The sequence below is a fragment of the Peromyscus leucopus genome, chromosome 3 (genome assembly GCF_004664715.2).
Source record: "Peromyscus leucopus breed LL Stock chromosome 3, UCI_PerLeu_2.1, whole genome shotgun sequence".
NCBI lineage: Eukaryota > Metazoa > Chordata > Mammalia > Rodentia > Cricetidae > Peromyscus > Peromyscus leucopus.
The window spans coordinates 125,154,583-125,172,703 of NC_051065.1; the positions used below are offsets into that span (position 1 = coordinate 125,154,583).

The 18,121-nt window shown below is 43.3% G+C and overlaps 1 protein-coding gene across 4 annotated transcripts in view; it reads left to right on the plus strand.

Moving 5' to 3' along the window:
• Positions 1–18,121, plus strand: part of Tmtc1 (transmembrane O-mannosyltransferase targeting cadherins 1) — a 217,429-nt gene that overhangs the window by 15,945 nt on the left and 183,363 nt on the right. For 3 of the 4 annotated variants that reach the window (XM_028892402.2, XM_028892401.2, XM_028892400.2), the window contains exons 2-5: positions 1,988–2,165; positions 11,243–11,316; positions 14,899–15,075; positions 16,485–16,649. In XM_028892402.2, the coding sequence (XP_028748235.2) occupies positions 1,988–2,165; positions 11,243–11,316; positions 14,899–15,075; positions 16,485–16,649 (594 nt within the window). The remainder of the gene's footprint in view (positions 1–1,987; positions 2,166–11,242; positions 11,317–14,898; positions 15,076–16,484; positions 16,650–18,121) is intronic. The other variant, XM_028892403.2, reaches the window with a different exon arrangement.

Below are 18,121 nucleotides of genomic sequence, written 5' to 3' on the forward strand. Positions count from 1 at the left end.
TGCTAGCCCGTTTGCTCTGGGGAATCCCATCTCCACTTGCTTACAATTCCAGAGGGTGCAGTCTACAGTGGTGGGGAAAGCATGGGAGCAAATGGCTGGAACAGGAAGCAGGCTGATCACATCTTCACCTACATACAGGAAGCAAAGTAGGAGAACAGGAAGTAGAGGGAGGCTTTAAACCCTCAAATCCTTCTTCCCGTCAAGTACTTCCTCTAGCAAGGCTACACCTCCCCAAAAGTGCCACCAACAGGGGACACAAGGCTATGGGAGTGATATTTCTCAAACGAACACAGCCAGTAACTGTGGTGCCCAAATGAAGTCTGGGATATTTAGAGTTTTGAAGGTCCAAGCTGTGCATAAATCAAGCCAGCTGTTTAGAACCCACGTATGTCATCTCTAAGAGTGACTTGTACATTTTTGATTGGTTGTTTAGGCAAAGAGGGTGGTGTTGTAAGAGGGGCAGGTCAAGAGCACTAGGATGAAGACCTGGGGTTGCTGTTTTGGTGTGATGGACTGGAGGGCAGCCAGCTCTGGGCCATCAGACTGCCCTGCATAAGAGTACTTTTTCTGTTTGGGTTTTTGAGAAGGGGCTTACCTCTGTAGCCTGCACTGCTCTCAAATTCACACTAGTCCTCTTTCCATAACTATTCTAGTGCTGGGATTACCAGTTTGTGCCACCAAAGCTCAGCAAGAGGTTTTGTTTGGGATTTTTTTTTTCTTCTATAATTCTACATCAGCAGTTTCTCATCCTATGGGTTGGGACCCGTTTGGTCGAATGACCTTTCCACAGGGATCACCTAAGACCATGGGAAAACACAGATATTTACGTTACAATTCACAACAGTAGCAAAATTACAGTTATGAAGTAGCAACCAAAGTCACCACACCATGAGGAACTGTATTAAAGTGTCGCAGCATTAGGAAGGTTGAGAACCACTGCTCTACAGACTTAGTTGGGAACATTGTATCCTGTTATTAAAGGGGACCTTTAGATGTATCTGCTCTGTGTTTGGGTGCCATGAAGGAGTGGTTTTTTTTTTTTTTTTTTTTTTTCTTATGATGAGCACCTGATTTCCCTTCTGTTTGTGATTTGCTTTTAGTTGGCTTATCATAGTGTTAACAATCAGATTCTCAGATCAGTGGGAGCTTGTGTTAAAAAACAAACCCTGGCCATCCAGATGGCTCAGTGGATAAAGGCTGGCTGCCAAGCCTGATGACCTGAGCTTGATCCTGGAGGCCCACATGGTGGAAAGAGAAAACTTTCATCTTTCTTTGGGAAAGAAAGACTCCAGTAAGTTGTCTTCTCACCTCCACATGTGCACAGTGGCATACATGTGTGAACACATGCACCTGCCCTCTCCACTACCCTCCCCCAGACATGCACATACAAAATAAATAAACATTAAGAAAAACACTGCATACGCTGAAACCTCGTGTGAGTTTGCTCTTTGTGTTGTCTTAGCTGCAGCTTATAGTAACAAGCATTGCTAACGAGCTCTGTGTGGGGTGGCAATGAGACTCAGCTTCCAGATGTAGAATCTGGAAACGTGGTTCCTGGTGGCACCATGGCTGAGAGCACACATTCATGCCTGGTTTGTCCTGGCTGAGATACAATTGCAGCCTCCTGGTTTCTGTTCATCTCCAGGGCCAAGGCTCTGACACCAGCACTCGGGACCCTCCTCTGGGCTAGAAGTAAATGCAAGAATAATAGGAAGGGAGGGCTTTGGTGAGTCATGGAGTGATGCCCGTCTATTAGCCTCCTTGAGAGGTCCAAGTTCCCTGAATAGCAATGTGCTGTCTCTGCATTGATTTCTGTAGATGAGCCAGTTCTGAGATAGGAAAAAGCTGGACCATCCACAAGTATAAAGTGTTGAGAGTCCCTGGAAGCTATTATCCAATAGCTTGTCTTCTTAAATGATGGATGGATCTCTTGTGCTCTTATTGTGATTACGGCTCATACAGACTGCTCTATTTTTGATTTTTACAGGCTAAACATATTTCTGACTGGCATGGACCCTTTCTACTTTCATGTGGTGAACGTCATTCTACACTACCTGGTGACCCTCGTGCTGATGTATACCTGTGATAAAACAGTCTTCAAGAATCGTGGACTGGCTTTTGTCACAGCCCTGCTGTTTGCAGTGCACCCGGTCCACACCGAGGCGGTGAGTATAACGGACGCTATGAAATAATGACCACTAGCAGCCAAACGTCTGTCTGCATATATCAGCTAAACCAATCATTTCTCCCCTTTCAAATCTCATGACCTGAAAGGCCCGTGTCATGTTTAGCTTGACCTCTGTGCCCTTCTGCTTGCCAGTGCTGCTTTTAGAATGTTCACATCGGCTCTGCCAGCATTCACTTGTTTCTTTTCATAGGGGCTGTGATTATTATAGGAGGTAAAGGACACTTCCAATTTTTTATTTGCAAAAACTTTAAATCCTGTGTGCTTTTAGATAGCAGAGGGCATTGTGAAACCTCTACCACCATGTTACCACCCCTGCTCTGCTTCATGCCTGTGTTTATATTATGAAACTGCAGGTGCTGCAGGAAGAAAGTTAGACTGATGGCATTCTCCCACGGTACAAGGGTGGACTTAGAGATTGCTTTCCGAGTTACTCAATAAGAAGTTTACTAATTTTGTGTGAGAAAGACTTTGTCCAGAAGGTATTGCTTTTGGATCTGTGGCTCTTTTAAAAGGGTTTGGTTCATCATGCACTAGATGAGATGGTGCCATGAAACCACTGTGTCAAGTCTTAGTAGCAGTGGCTGATTTCTTTTATATGTGTTGCTATGGGTAGTAAAAGCTTTCTGACGGGGACACAGGCATCAAGGTTTTCAGAGAATGAAGCCTTCCAGTAGGTGATAGGCACTATGGCTTCCCAAGAATGGCTTGTGATGCCTCTGCTGGCACCTGGATGCTTTCTTGAAGATCTACCCAAGAGCACACTTTTGGTAAAGATGCCACATTGGGTCTCTTCTCTCATTTGGATGAGGAATGCTCATGCATTGTGATCTGACCATGTCCCCGCAGTGCACACCTCCGGGACCCCTGCAAAGGACAGTTCGACGTGTGGGTGTTGCGATGCCTCTGTCAATTAAGGCATCATAGTCGTAGAGAAGGGCTTCCTGGCTATGCCTATATCCGTGAAGAAGACAACCTGGTGTTAGAGGTACTGGGTGGTACTCTGTGTTAAAGTTCTGAGTCAGAAGTGAAATAGTGTCCATAGGGATCCATGGAATGTTTATTTGAACTGGCATGAGAAGTCTGATTCAATTAATTGATATTACTGTGAGGACTGGTCTTGCCAATTTGGCATATGATGGCTATGTTTTCATGAGCAGAATTCTAAGTCTCTGAGCTTGAGGTTTGACAAATGTGTGTGTGTGTGTGTGTGTGTGTGTGTGTGTGTGTGTGTGTGTGTGTGTTAGACTGGGCAAAGTTCCTATAAGTGGAAGAGTTTGACGTGTAAGTAACAGTCCTCCAGGGTGTCTTGGTAAAGCTGTTTACTATACTTCTGTGAAATGTTTACTGTGAGAGGAGAGTCTGATGGCAGATCGCTATAAAGGCTGATGTGCTTACATTCATTGCTTCTGTCCAAATTCAAGTCAAACATGGCTGACTTGTTAAATTATGGATCATAAAACATTACATGAGATAATAGATCCCTAAGTGGTAATTGCCTCTGACTTTGGAGTTCAGAGCATTAAGCCACACCTATAGCATACATCCTTCCGTTCTTGTGCATGTGAACCATCTATAAGGTGGAAATCAGACTTGGAATTGTGTTGCACACTATCTTAATCTTCTACAAAAAGGTAGACTAGCCACAGATACCAAAACCAGCCACATGTAGTAACTTGTACACCTTTGTGTTTAGTGCTTAACATTTTTCTGCTTTCATCATGATATGAATTATAACCAAAAATACTAATACATAATTAAAATATAATATGTAGAGATTTATGATTATCCCAGGAAATTTAAAAGATAATTTAGGACCATAAATATAGCTCTGTGGTAGAGTGATTGCCCAGTGTGTATGAAACCCTGAGTTCCACGTCTTGCAACACACACGCACCAAAAGAATCCATATGCATTTTCAATAGAGAGGTAATCTGATAAATAAAATATATTTAAACATTAGTCTGCAATGCATCAAGAGAAAATACTGAGGGGGAGTAGTGCTGAGAAGTTCACAGGAAGAGAAGGCTCCAGAGGTGTCCACTGAAAGAATGCTCTCCCTAGCAAGTGTACCAGGCCAGTGATCTCAGCACTTGAGAAGTGGAGGCAGAGAGATCAAGAGTTCACTGTCATCCTGGGTTATGTAGTGCAGAGTTCTAGGCCAACCTAGAGTACATGAAATGCTGTCTCAACAAACTAAGAAAAGAAAATAATTAAACACCCCTTTGTTTAGGTGGAAGGTGAGGCAGCTGGAGCTGCTCAGGCTCCCTTGGGTATAATAAAGCCTAATTTAAAAATGTCGGTATTTATGGTATGTGAGAGGTTAGATTCTTTTAGTATTTAAAAGTATGATTATCAATTTTATGTATGAACCTAAGTAGATGAGAAATACTTAACTTTCCAGTGCACTTTGTGGACATGATATGAAGAAAAATAACCAAAGATTTCTGTTCCTGGCAGTGTTGGTCATTTCGAAGGCCAGGATGATATTATAATTTTGACAATTTGTGAATTACAGTCACAGAGCTGTACTGTGCTTGGGGACAGTTACTGTAGGAAAGATCAACTGATTGTGTGGTTAGAGTTTTAATTCAATGGCTGATGAGAGAGAGTGCACATGCCAGGCAACCTTGGGCAGTGTGATCAAGAGCTGACAGAGGTTAGGATGGATTCTAAAAAAAACAGACAAATCCTATTAGCAGAATGACCTTTAGAAAGGGGTTTCCAGGGGCTTTTGTGCTAATAAAAAAGTCCATAGTAACACAATTAAAGAGGCATAGGTGTTGAAGAGCTGGGCCGTTATTTGGAAAAGGATACTGGGAAGGTACTTGTTTTTGCAAGATGAAGCAGCTCTGAAGAAGAGGTGAACAAACCTGACCCAACATACCATTTACACTACAGAGTGAAATGGAGTCCCTGTTTAATTATAGATTGAAGCTCGGGTTTCTGGGGAGGAGGACAGAGATATAGGAGAAGCAATGCACTTCATAGACAATTAGTGATAAATTATTAAACATGCACAGTAAGACACAGGGGCCTTGGGAAATCAGTCATCTTTGTCAAAAAAGACTGAAAATGGGACCATATGTCACATTGTTCCAGGAAGGATGGAAAATTTAAATTTGGGGGTAGAATTTGGTTTAGAAGCATCGATATGATTGTATGTCAGCATGCTGATGTGGCTTGCTTTATAAGTGAGGCAGTTAATAACTAACGAGTCTAGGCTTGTAGTTGCCAGGAGATTGTAGGGATGGGGAGCAGAGTTCCTCCCCTGGTTTATACACAGCTCACAGAAAGCCCGAGACTAGACACACAAACCTATGCAAGAGAAACAGGGGAGAAAAGTTAGTTCACATTAAGCATGTGAGACACATTGGTTAATCTCATCTTTCAGCTAACATTTGAATGAATGCAAATGGTGAGTGGTGTCCCTCAGGGCAGGGAGGGAAGGGGACCAGACTACCTCATTTAAGTCCTGGAGATTCTTGGGCAGATCTTGGGATATTTTTGGGCAGGTTTCCCAATGTTGTATTTCTTTGAAATTTATGCCTTTCTGAATACTGAATCATGAAAAATATTGGGGAAATTATTGTGATTCTCCTATGAAAATTTAAATTTGGGCATCATAGAGACTGGTCTGCAGAAGTGAAAGTGAGATCAGGCACAGAGAGTTTGAAGATTAAAGCCAGCATTTCTAAAATCCGAACAGGAGGGCTCAGGAGAAAATTGGCTCTGATCTAATCAGTTGGTCTGGCTCTTAGCTGTTGTCACATGTTTTGTCCACGTTCCTGGCCTTGTCTGATGCTAATGGAGCTCATTCTTGCAGATAAAATAAATACTTGTAACTCTATACAGAGTCTGCTTGATATAAACCCTGTCCATAGCATTCCTAAAACAACACATTATAACCTGAAGGCAAATGAAGTTCTAATGGGCATTTGCCACCCGTTTTGGTTTTTTTTATGCTGTGATTTTGTTATTCTGTGTGACAGGTCCACATGCCCATTACAGCTCAGACACCCCTAACCTAAAAATCTCAAATTCCAAATTCTCCAAAGCCTGACACTTTTTGAATGTTGACATGTTACAAGCGGGAAATTCCTCACCTGACCTCACATGACAGGTCACAGCTGAAACATGGCAATGCTAAAAACATTGTATAAGTTCACCCTCAGACTGTGTGTATAAAATATAAAGAAATATAGGTGAATTTTTTTGTGTTTAGTCTTAGGTCTCATCCCCAAGACACCTCATTGTTTGTGCATGAAGATATTCTAAAATAAAAAATAAATAAATAAAAATTAAAAAACACAAACTCTGAGACATTTCTGGTGTCGAGCATTTGGGGTATGAGAGACTCATCTGTTTTAGATTCTATTCAGTGGTATTCACTGGCACTTTCCAGTGTGTTAACAGGGTTTTAACAGAACAGCCCCAAGTGATGAAGGCCTGAAGCTTGTGGCTGAGAAATGTGCATGTATTTCTACTCTCCACGAGTGGCCTGGCTGCTCCTTTATGTCCGGACACGGCAGGTTCGTCCCCATTGCCACAGACAGCCTCACCTCCTCACCCTCACGCCGCTGCTGTGTGTGGTTCTCAGCAGTCTCTCCATTGACTGCACATGCCCCGTCACTTCTGCCTCCTCTTCCAGAACGGCCGCCTCAGGGTCTCCTACCCTCCAAGAGGAATGAGTGCGAGTGCCTTTTCTGGCTGCAGGTCATGTTCCCGGGTCTTAAACGGCCGAAATCCTCCCTGACTCTTCTGTGATGCTTCCCAGATCCTGCAGCCAAAACCTTTTTCTTTTCTGGCAACAATTGCTGTGATAGATGTGGCCTTGTGTCTGAATGTAAAAAAGAAATAAAAAGGAAAAAGATCAACAGGGGTGCAAGAGTAGGCATTTAATATGTACACTGTGGTTTAGCCTCTTGAGGAGCCTGTTAGCATCAGCACTAACACTGTCACACCCTCTCTGAACTGATTCTACATTATGATGATGTTGTTGAGGTGAGGTCTTACTATGTAGCCCAGGCCGGTCTTGAACTCGTGACCTTCCTGTCTCAGCCTTCCAGTGCAGGGATGACAGGCAGGAGTCAGCATACCCAGTTAGTATATTCTTTATGTCTTGGTGTATTCAACTGGCGCAGTCCTCTGCTCTCTGCAGATTGGCTCAGAGTGAGGAGCAGGGCTTCAAGACACTTTGCAAGTTCCGGTTCTGCTTGTGTAGTGTGACTTCTGTACTCCACCTTGCTGTACTCAGAATCAACTTGCAAGTCTTGCTGTTGGCCACATCATTTGTCTGGGATGAGTACCCTTTAGGCTTTGCCCCAGGACTTCATGGCAGGCTAGGGGCTGTCTTCTTAACCTTCTTGAGTGTCTGCTGGGTTAAACGTTCCAGGACAGCAGTGGCCACTGAGCCCATCTGAGCCTCAATGGGACGTGCACAGTCCTTGCTCAGCCTGAATCTGAACTGGGGTCTTACACCTCTGTGCACACTGCCCACCTCCTCAGAGTCACACACCTTCTCTGATATGGCTCTCAAGCTTCTTATAGATTAGCCAGTTAACGAACACAGTGTGTGGTCCAGGCAGCCATGCCAGGTCACAGCTTTCGCTCTGTGCCCTTGCAGTTCTTGGTCTGTGTCCAGGTTTCTCATGGTATAGGATGGATTTGAAATTTTCCCAGCATGTGACCTGCTCTGAATCCATAATATACATACACATAGATTTTAGATTTTTAACTGATAGACTAAGCTACCCAATAAAGCTAAATAAAGATATCATGTAGGATAGTTTCTATAAACCACACAGGAAGTACTACGTTGGAAGAAACTATTTTGTGAAAGAGTTTCACAAAACTTTCTCCAAAATCTTCACATGCCACCTCATTGGCAACAGCAGTCAAGTGTTAGCATATGAGGTAACAAACTGGGGTCTCAGTTGGGTTTCAGAAGTCAGGTGATCTTCCACACCCACACCATGGCCTCTCATGTGACTGTACAGTGTGCTCATAACAGTGTGTTAGTGGTTCAGATTCCCTGAACATTATTTTCTCTCACATTGGCTGATTCTACAGTGCACACGGACCTGGGTCTTCTCCGACATGGGTGACAATGTTTCCTGTGCCCGAGAGATCAGCCTTACTCATCTCCCATGTAAACAGCTTCTGGCCCAGCTCTTCCTGAGACATTGTGTTGTTCAGTTTTTGTCAACTTGACTCAAGCTAGAGTCATCTGAGAAGAGGGAGCCTCTGTTAACAAAATGCCCCCATAAGTTTGGCCCGAAGGCAAGCCATTTTTTTTCTTTCTTTTTTTTTTGGTTTTTCGAGACAGGGTTTCTCTGTGTAGCTTTGCGCCTTTCCTGGATCTTGCTCTGTAGTCCAGGCTGGCCTCGAACTCACAAAGATGGCCTGCCTCTGCCTCCCAAGTGCTGGGATTAAAGGCGTGCGCCACCACCGCCCCGAGACATTTTCTTGTTAGATGATTGACATGGAAGGGCCCTGAACACTGGGTGCAGTGACGTCCTTGGGCAGATGGTCCTGGGTGGTATAAGAAACAAGTCATGGAGAGCAAGCCAGAAAGCAGCGTTTCCTGTGGCCGCTATTTCACTTCCTGCCTCCAGATTCCTCCTTGAGGTCTGCTGTAAAGGGAAACAACCCTTCCCTCCTCAGGTTTCTTTTGGTCAGGGTCCCTTGTCACAGCAATAGAAAGCGAACTACAACAGAAATATTTTTAAAACTATGTCCCCGTTTCTCCTTTACAATTTTATATCTTGTATCTTAAAAGACAAAGAGAAACACACACACACACACACACACACACACACACACACACACACACCCCTTACGGACACAATAACGTTGGTTTGTAAAGCATCCCTCATCACCCCTGCATGCCCATCCAGCTTCTCAAGCAGCACTTCAAGTTAATGCTCAGCACTTAATGCTCACACTGCTCTGTGGTCTTGATCAAGGCTCACTGAGTTTAACTTTTGCTGGCTTTGTGTTGTCGTTCCTCTCTTCCTCCCTCTCTACAGAAATATTGTTTGTTTTCTGAAGCAGTTAGGGAGGGCTGCATAATTCATGCTCCTCCACACATCAATAATTCAGTTGTGTATTTCCTAACACGGAGAGAATTATTCATGGTTTCATTTCTTTCAGTCCTGAACACTGTCTTTCTATCATATATTATATAAATTTCAATATGATTTGGAGTTTATATTAAAATGTATGTAGTAGAAAATGTTTTAATATATTTGAGTGCAACTTATAAATGTTATATAAATATATACTATATAATGCATAACACAAATACTTCTTAGAGGCACAGCATATTAAAATGTATGCTTGAAAATAAAAATAATATATATCATACCTAAATAAATAATACACACTTTAAGTGTATAAAATTTAACATCATTATCAGTATATAATGCATGTATATGTACATTAGACCTATAAGTTTATGATTTTTTATTATTATAAGTTATAAGCAGTAACATAATTAGGAGTCATGATAAGTAAAAATACAATGTAACACAAATGTAATGCAGATCTTAATGCAGATTAATATGCTATAATTTAAAGTATGTATTTATGTTTAGAAACATGCTTACATCCTCCTTCTTATGGATTGTGTCTCTCCTTGAATTTGTCTGATTTTCTCATGCATGTGATTAGTTGTATATCCTTGGCTAGAATAGGCCTGCATGGTATTTTTGTTGTGTCTTTGAAGATAATTTTCATTTTGATTTCCCGGGGGATGTGGTGTACCACCTTAATATATCCTCTCCATAGTGTCTTCACTCTTTTATTTTTCTGAAAATTAAGTTGTTTTGAAGTTATGTAGATACCTTGCATCTCAAATAACTTTCATGTCCTAGAGTTAGAGTTACCATCGATTATTCTCTTGTTTATGTTCATTTTCATGGTGCTGAGGATTGAACCCTGGGCCTTGGGTTCTCTGGATAAGAGTGCTTCACTGCTGAGTTACCCTCCCAGATAGACTGGTATTTCTGGCTTCTTGCTCTCTCCAACCTTTGCTCTTCCAGAAGCCAATGGTTATTTTCCAGCTTGGCTGTTCTATCCACACACATTGACTGGCCTTTTAGCGGAGCAGAGTTCCTGCTTGTTCACTCATTTATTTGCTGTTTGTGTTTATGTACTTGTGACCTTTATCACCCATCTGTCATCCGTGTGGATGTGGATTTCTCTCTCTTCAGTGGTTTATCATATATCAGGCTCCTTGTTTGTTTTAATCAAGTTTTCTCAAGTTTGTTCAGTGGGAGTCCCTTTTCTTTGGATTTTTTTTCCTTTTAACTAACATTTTCTGAGTGCTTTTGTACTCTGACATGAGACAATGGTTCTTGTTGCTCTTGAGTTTTCCTAAGCCTCAGCCCTAGAATCAGACTCTTTTCTATGGAGCCTGTGTTTGTCTGAGGTGGGGCAGTGGATTATGGGGCACTGACAGACTTAAGAAACCACAGACACATGCATCTGTGTGCATGCATGCGCACACACACAAACATACTCCGTAGCAATCAGGAGTCCCCCTCATTGTTAAAAATATTGATTTCTCTGCTTTTGTTTCCCCTCCACTCTGTGAATACTCAGTGACCCATCATACCTCACTCTCCAGGGATAAGAACAGTGACTGACACTCAATGTTTGAGGATAGAGTTTATTGAGACTCAAACCCAGGGCATTGTACAGTCTAGCCAAGCACTTTACCCCTGAGCTATGCCCACAACCCTTAAAGCATGTTTTAATAAGTCAATAACTGAACAAACTTTTATGCTGGGAATTGATCCTGTGTGGAAGAGAACTTAGAAATAAAGTTAAGTGTGGAAACTGTGTCCCTCTGCTTCTCCTTGTCTCCTGTAAGTGTACCATGGAGCATCTGTAACATCAGAGGTGATCAGAGGTTTTGGCCATAGGCTGCCGTCTGTAAAGAGCATGCTTTCCGCTGTGCTGTTCTTATGTCTACAGTCACATGCACTTCCACAAGGTACTGTGACAATCATTTTCCAAGTTTTACATTTTTCACTGTGTTGCACCTTCTAGGTGGCTGGCGTCGTGGGCAGAGCTGATGTGCTAGCCTGTCTCCTGTTCCTGCTCGCCTTTCTTTCCTACCACAGGTGAGTGAGGATAAACAAACCCTTCTGTGGTTTTGGTCACATACCACCACATACTACACACTAAACCCCTGCTTGACCAGAGAGAGGCCGTGGGCTCTAACACGCTCAGTGGGTGCTGGGGAGAGAAACCCTCTTTTTATCCAGTGCTGACCTGTTATCTTACAGCCCCATTCTGAAGCATTTAATATCCTCTCTCGCCCTCCCTCCCTCCCTCTCTCTCTCTCTCTCTCTCTCTCTCTCTCTCTCTCTCTCTCTCTCTCTCTCTCTCCACCCCCCTCTCTCCCCCTCTCTCCCTCTCTCTCTCTCTCTCTCCCCACCCTCTCTCTCTCCCCACCCTCCCTCCCTCCCTCTCTCTCTCTCTCTCTCTCTCTCTCTCTCTCTCTCTCTCTCTCTCTCTCTCTCTGTGTGTGTGTGTGTGTGTGTGTAGTGCTTACACATGCATGTACATGTTCTCATGGAGACGAGAAGCCAATGTTGGTTGTTTTCTTCGATTGTTGTCCACTGTATCTTTTGAGGCTGGGTCTCCCAAAGAACCTGTTGGGAATCTGCCTGTCTCCCCTCCCCCAGAGCTAGGATTACAGACATGGTGTCTACATTTTTTTCCCATTTAATGCATGCTAGGGATTGAACTCAGGTCTCCTGCTTATGCAGCAGGCACTTCATGCTGAGCCATCTCCCATTCCTCACATCAGCGTTAAAAGACTACCGTCCCTGTGCTGGGAATCTAAGAGCTTGATTCTTTTGCTTGGTGATCCTGGCTGAGAATGGAACTTTATCTGTGAACAAAAATAGATGGAGAGTTATGTCTGCAGTGCTCCGTGTTACTTGCCTGTGATTTGTTTAATTTATCCTCATTTTGTCCCTGTTTCACCTTTTTCTATCGTTCTTACAACAGCCATTCAGTTACATAACAAGGCTGACTAGAAAGTATTGATTCTTAACTATAGTTTTTCACTTTAGAATCCTTTCGTCAAAATACAGGAAACCTCTTTCTATGACATTGTGCCTTTACCCCCAAAGTGAAGGCATTTTTAACTGACTTGTGATATACCACATGCAGAGAAGAATGAGTTAGGAAGATGTGAGTTGGAACAGAGAGCTCAGGGTGTCTTCCTAAAGATGCCAAGTCAACTCTATCAGCTGACTTCATGGAGAGATAGATGACCTGTAACTTACAAAGCCCAGTGACTGACTTTTAAGAACATTGTTCTAAATCAGGGGTATTGGATTATCAACCATTTCCCTTCTTCCTTGAGTAGTAGCTGCTTTTGCATACCTGTGGCCCAAATATCCGAGAGAACAGCCTAAAGGAAGAATTATTTATTTTGGCTCAAAGTTTTAGTCAATGGTTGGTTGGCCCATGTATCCAGACAGATTCGTTTGTTGTGATATTTGCTCCGCCCATGACCTTGGGTTATATGGCCCGAAGGAGGCCGTGCTTCTTGTCATTGTACGTGAAAGGGAGAGGGGTCTTGGCCCCATGTATCCAGACAGAATGCAGGAGCATGTGGCAGTGAATACTTAACCTCATGGCAGACAGGATATAGAGGGAAGCAATAACAGGTCTGGTGCATGAGATAGCCTTCTCCAAGGACACAGTCTCAGTGCCTGCTTCCTCCAAGCAAGCCCCATCTCCCTCAGGTCTTCATCTTCCAGTACTCTATTCAGACTTTGAACCCATTGATGTATTAAAGCACTCATTAGGCCAGAGCCCTTGTGATATCAGTCATCTCGGGTGTCACATTGGAGAAGTGCCACTGGCATCTAGTAGCTAGAGAGTCAGAATGCCCCTGGACAGACGCCCTGCGTACATAAGACAGACCTCATCACAAAGGATCATCTGGCAGGGAAATACCATATGGCAGAGGATGCTGGTATAGTCCAGCAGAGGCCTTGGGTCTGGGGTGAGATGCATGGAGCTCCAGGAGATGTTGCTAATGGGAGTGGAGCCGGACTAGTAGAGTGTTCATCTCCAGGCCTGAGCTTTGACACTGTTGGCAACATTCCTAATTGTGCGAACACTGTTATGACATCTTAAAACTTAAGGTCAGATTTAGTGTTTTCTCTTTAAACTGGTGTTGGACCAGAATCAATCCATTGATTTAATTTAAAATTTTCTGTTTGGTTGATGTATCTAAGAACATGATGAGCTTTGCAGTGTGCCCCTATCTGTGTGGGTGTGAGCCAGATCATCACAGGTGATTGTGTGTGCCCTGCTTACCTTTGGAAATTTAAGTTCTGGATCAACCCCATGGAAAAATGTATATTTACCATAAATTTTGCATGTAATTTTACCTAATTCTTCCAAGATGCAATACATAGGAGGAGCTGTCACAGTACAGACAGAGTATGGGCACTCCCCTCAAGGGAGAGTGAGCCGGTGACTGTGCACCTGTATGAGGAAATAGCCATGTTTCCTAGGACTAGTTCCATTATAATTTGGAAAATAACATTGAAAACATCTTAAAAATTCCTATATGAAATTATGATCAAAAATAAAGATTACAGGACTTCGGAGATGGTTCAGTAGTTAAGAGCATACACTTCTCTGGCAGAGGACCTAAATGGTTCCCAGCACCCATACTGGGTGGCTCCCAACTGCCTGTAACTCCTGCTTCAGGGAATCTGATGGCCTCTTGTGGCCTCCATAGGCAACTGCATTCACATGTATGCAAAACCACACACAGGCACACACATATATACAAATAATTGATTTTAAAAATTACTCAATATATGTATATTGAAGGTAAATTCAAATAGAGTAGTCAAGAGAGAAGAAAAATGCTTAAAACCTATTGTTCCATCATCAAGAGAAATGCTATTTGCATATATCTCTCCTGTTTTGTGCATATATGTGTGTAAAAACACTTTGATCTGATCATGGTGATGAGCACTTGGCACCTGTCACTTATCCATTCCCTGCTACCATGCTAATTCTCCCATTTCTGCGGAATGGTGTCCTGTTTGCTAACTGCACGTCTGTGGTTTGTACCAGGGAATTTGGCTTCTTAGTTCATGCATATTTGTTAGTAATGTGTGTTATTTGCTTGAAACATATTCACTTAAACATCTTTCTATCTACTAAATCTACCCTTATGTTAGTGTTTTAAATGTCTTAGTGTTCATTCATTATAAACCATATTGCATACTGTAATTTAGTTTTAAGTTGATATTTTTTGGACTTTTTTCCATTTCAACATTCTTCAAAATTTTTAAAGATTTTAAAAAAAGTGTGTGTGTGTGTGTGTGTGTGTGTGTGTGTGTGTGTGTGTGTGTGTGTTCCCAAGGAGGCCCAAAGAAGGCATAGGATCTCCTGGAGCTGCAGTTACAGGGGCTTCTGAGCCGCCTGATGAGGGTTCTGGGAATTAAACTCCCTTCCTTTGGCAGAGCAGCAAGAGCTCCTAGTCCCTGGGCCAACTGCCCAGCCCCACCATCTTAACAGTTCTCAATAGTTGATGGCAAATGCTCTGGAGGAACCTTTGCTCTCTGCCTTCCTAGGCAGGTGTACACTAGATACGTCTCTAAAGGGACTGTTTCATAGCAGCCCCTGTGTTCACAAGGAAACACCAATTTGCTTTGCAGGAGTCTGGATCAGGACTGTGCAGGGCAGTGCTTCCCCGCCACGGCTTCCCCCTTCTTCCTGCTGCTCAGCTTGTTTCTGGGGACCTGTGCCATGCTGGTGAAGGAGACGGGCGTCACTGTGTTTGGGGTGTGTTTGGTGTATGACCTCTTCTCCCCCTCCCACCAGCAGGACAAGTCGTAAGTGATTTCCAACCTCAGTGTCGTACTAGTGACTTTTCTTGTGATAAACCTGACAGCTGTAACTTGAAGGAGGATGGGATTTTTTCTGACTCGTGGTTTCTAAGACTGCCACATCTGGAATTCAAAGAAGCTGTATTAAATGCCAGGCTCCACCCCTGGTTTGTTTTGCTTGTGTCCTGCTGAGGGAATCCTGATTCACAAAGAAAATCATATTATGAATGTCAAGTATTAGCAGCTTGTTTTGAGTCCCCAAGTTCTGATGGCTGTTACTCATGAGTGAGCTCCTGTCTGCTTGCTCTAGGTGCGTAACCTAAGAGCCTTAAGAGGTTGTGGGAGCCAGTCTTGGCTGGTCATGTGTACTCACTCACAGGTCATGTCATTTTCCAGTTAAAGAGAAAGCTTATTGAGTACCCCATCTTCCTCTTAAAGCTGAAAAGGTTCATTTGTTTTGTGTGTGAATTGTGATGCTCAGAGTGACTGGGGAATATCTGGAGTTCAAGCATGTAGAATTTTCTTCCCTAATCAAACCCATAGTTCTTACAGTTTTACATGTAGTCATTAAGAAAACAACAAATGGCAAATGCTGATGAAATTGTGGAGATAAGAGAATACTTATACACTGCTGGTGGGATGGCAAAGTAACGCAGCCACGGTGGAAATCAGTATGGAGGCTACATACAAACAAACAAACAAACAACAAAGATAGATCTATCATATGACCCAGCTATAGCATTTCTGGGTATTTACCAGAAAGACTCTAAGTCAGCATACCACAGAGACGTGCACATGGATCTTTAGTACAGCACTAGTTACAAAGCTAGGTATGGAATCGACATAGGTTGTCTATCAACAGAGGACTCTGTAAAGTTAATCATATACAATGGAATTCAGCCATAGAGAAGAAAGAAATTTTATCATTATAGGACAATGGGTATATCTGGAGGTTATCATATATGGTGAATTAAGTCAGAAAGACAATTAGTACATATTTCCCTCTCATTTGTGGGTTATATAGTTGTATATATATATGTATGTGTGCATATAAGATTTCCTTGGGACTGTCTTGGGAATGAAGAGGAGTAAACTGAGAGAAGAGGAAGGTCAGAGGGTATGAGGGAATATGCTAAAGAGCATCATATACTTACATGCAAATATCCTCACAAAAGCTAGTGGCACACACAGTGAATATGTGCCAGTAAAAATAAAACCGAAAAAGAAAAACTGATAATGCAATTGTGCGTATGAAAGTAGGTAGCTGCAAACAGCAGACACGGGGACTTGGAGACTTGAAAAGCACATCCTTCTAGGAATCTCAGCTAGGGAAGCAGGGGGTGGCTGCTGCTTTGTTACAAGTCTTGTCATTTTGTCTGACTGTTTTTTTTTTCCTCAATTCTGTGAACTATTAGGAGCAATGGGGTGGTCTGTCAGCACAGCTCACAGCAGCCAGGGAACCCCCAACCCTCCTCTCAGCATGCCCACCCCCACCGTGAGAGCAGAAAGCAGCGCTTCCCACCGGAGCCCAAGAGCAGCAGGTTCCCTGTGTCCCCAGGAGCAGTGTGGTCCCTGATGAGGTAGGTACTGAGCTGGGTTCTCCACCATATTCCTTTCCTGTATTGTGATTACCCAGTGTTGCAGCCAGGGTGTCTGCAGAGCGACTGAGTAAGCTCCTGGGACAACCTCCTCCCCTCAAGGGTCTTGGCTGTGGGCTGGGGACTTTCATGGTGGGCTGGGAAGTTAGTCTAGAGTGACTGTGAACACCTTGAGGGTGGAAACTTTCTCTGTGTTTTTGGCAGTTGACCCTAAGTTCTTAATGCAATCTTTGGCTAATAGTTATTTAAATGCTTGTGAGATTAAAAAGAAAAATAAGTGAGCCATAAGAATGGATTGGGATCAACCATAAGAAAAAAAATTCGGCCGAGCGGTGGTGTCGCACGCCTTTAATCCCAGCACTTGGGAGGCAGAGCCAGGAGGATCTCTGTGAGTTCGAGGCCAGCCTGGTCTACAGAGCAAGATCCAGGACAGGCACCAAAACTACACAGAGAAACCCTGTCTCGAAAACAGCAAAAGAAAAAAAAAAGAAAGAAAGAAAGAAAGAAAAGAAAAAATTTGATAGAACTAGCAATGACATAATGGGAAGAAAAGATGTTAAATAGAAGAATGTTAGGCTGTTGTTTGCATTTTTATTTTAAATTTCATGTGTAGGGTACAGGCCCATATGTGTGCAGATGAACTATACAGAGGAGAGATGAAAGACAGCAGAGTAGAAAGCATACAGATGAAAACCCACGTGGGTGGCGTGCTCATATTCTGATTTATGTCTGCTCATTTCCATGTAAATGTTCCCACCACGGCTGATGCTAAGCTGTGCTAAGCTGTGGTGTGATGTCACTGGCTGTGGAGTCATTGGTGCCTGCCCCTCTGCAGTTTCCACCAGACAGATGACACAGACACTCAGCATCTCAAGAGCACTGTGCAGTCCAACTGGGAAATGCCCGGAGTTGATACTTAACACTTCTTTTGGTGTAGTTTATTTAAGCTTATATAAGTTGATCTTTAATGATGGCTGACTTTAATAACTGGCTTGCAAGATTCCTAAACAATCAGTCACCTGCTCTTCCAGTTCACGGTTAGCTCCTGGACACCAAGGGAGCAGGTTCTCTGCGAGGCTGAAACAAACTTTTTATCTGTCGCCTACCTGCTGTTCACTGGGTAGGGAGAGACTTGCACACCCTACTGCTACTTCATGTCTATCACAGTGTCTGTGCCCACCTCAAAGTTAGCACATGTAGGAGGCTGGGCTGGGCCACTAGATCAGAGCTCTACCACTTGTCAGACTGTGAGTGCAGGATCCTGTGAGCACTTAGTGCCAGAGTGGAGGTTCCCACTTGGACCAGCTTGTGTGATCCTGGCTCCTTTGTCACTGCTCTGGGTTTGGAATGATTCCTACAGTCATCCTGGGGTCCACACCTGAGAACTGGGTGAGAGTTAGGTAACATGCTTCTGTAGATTACACTGTTTTTCCATCCAGGACACCGTGTTCTGG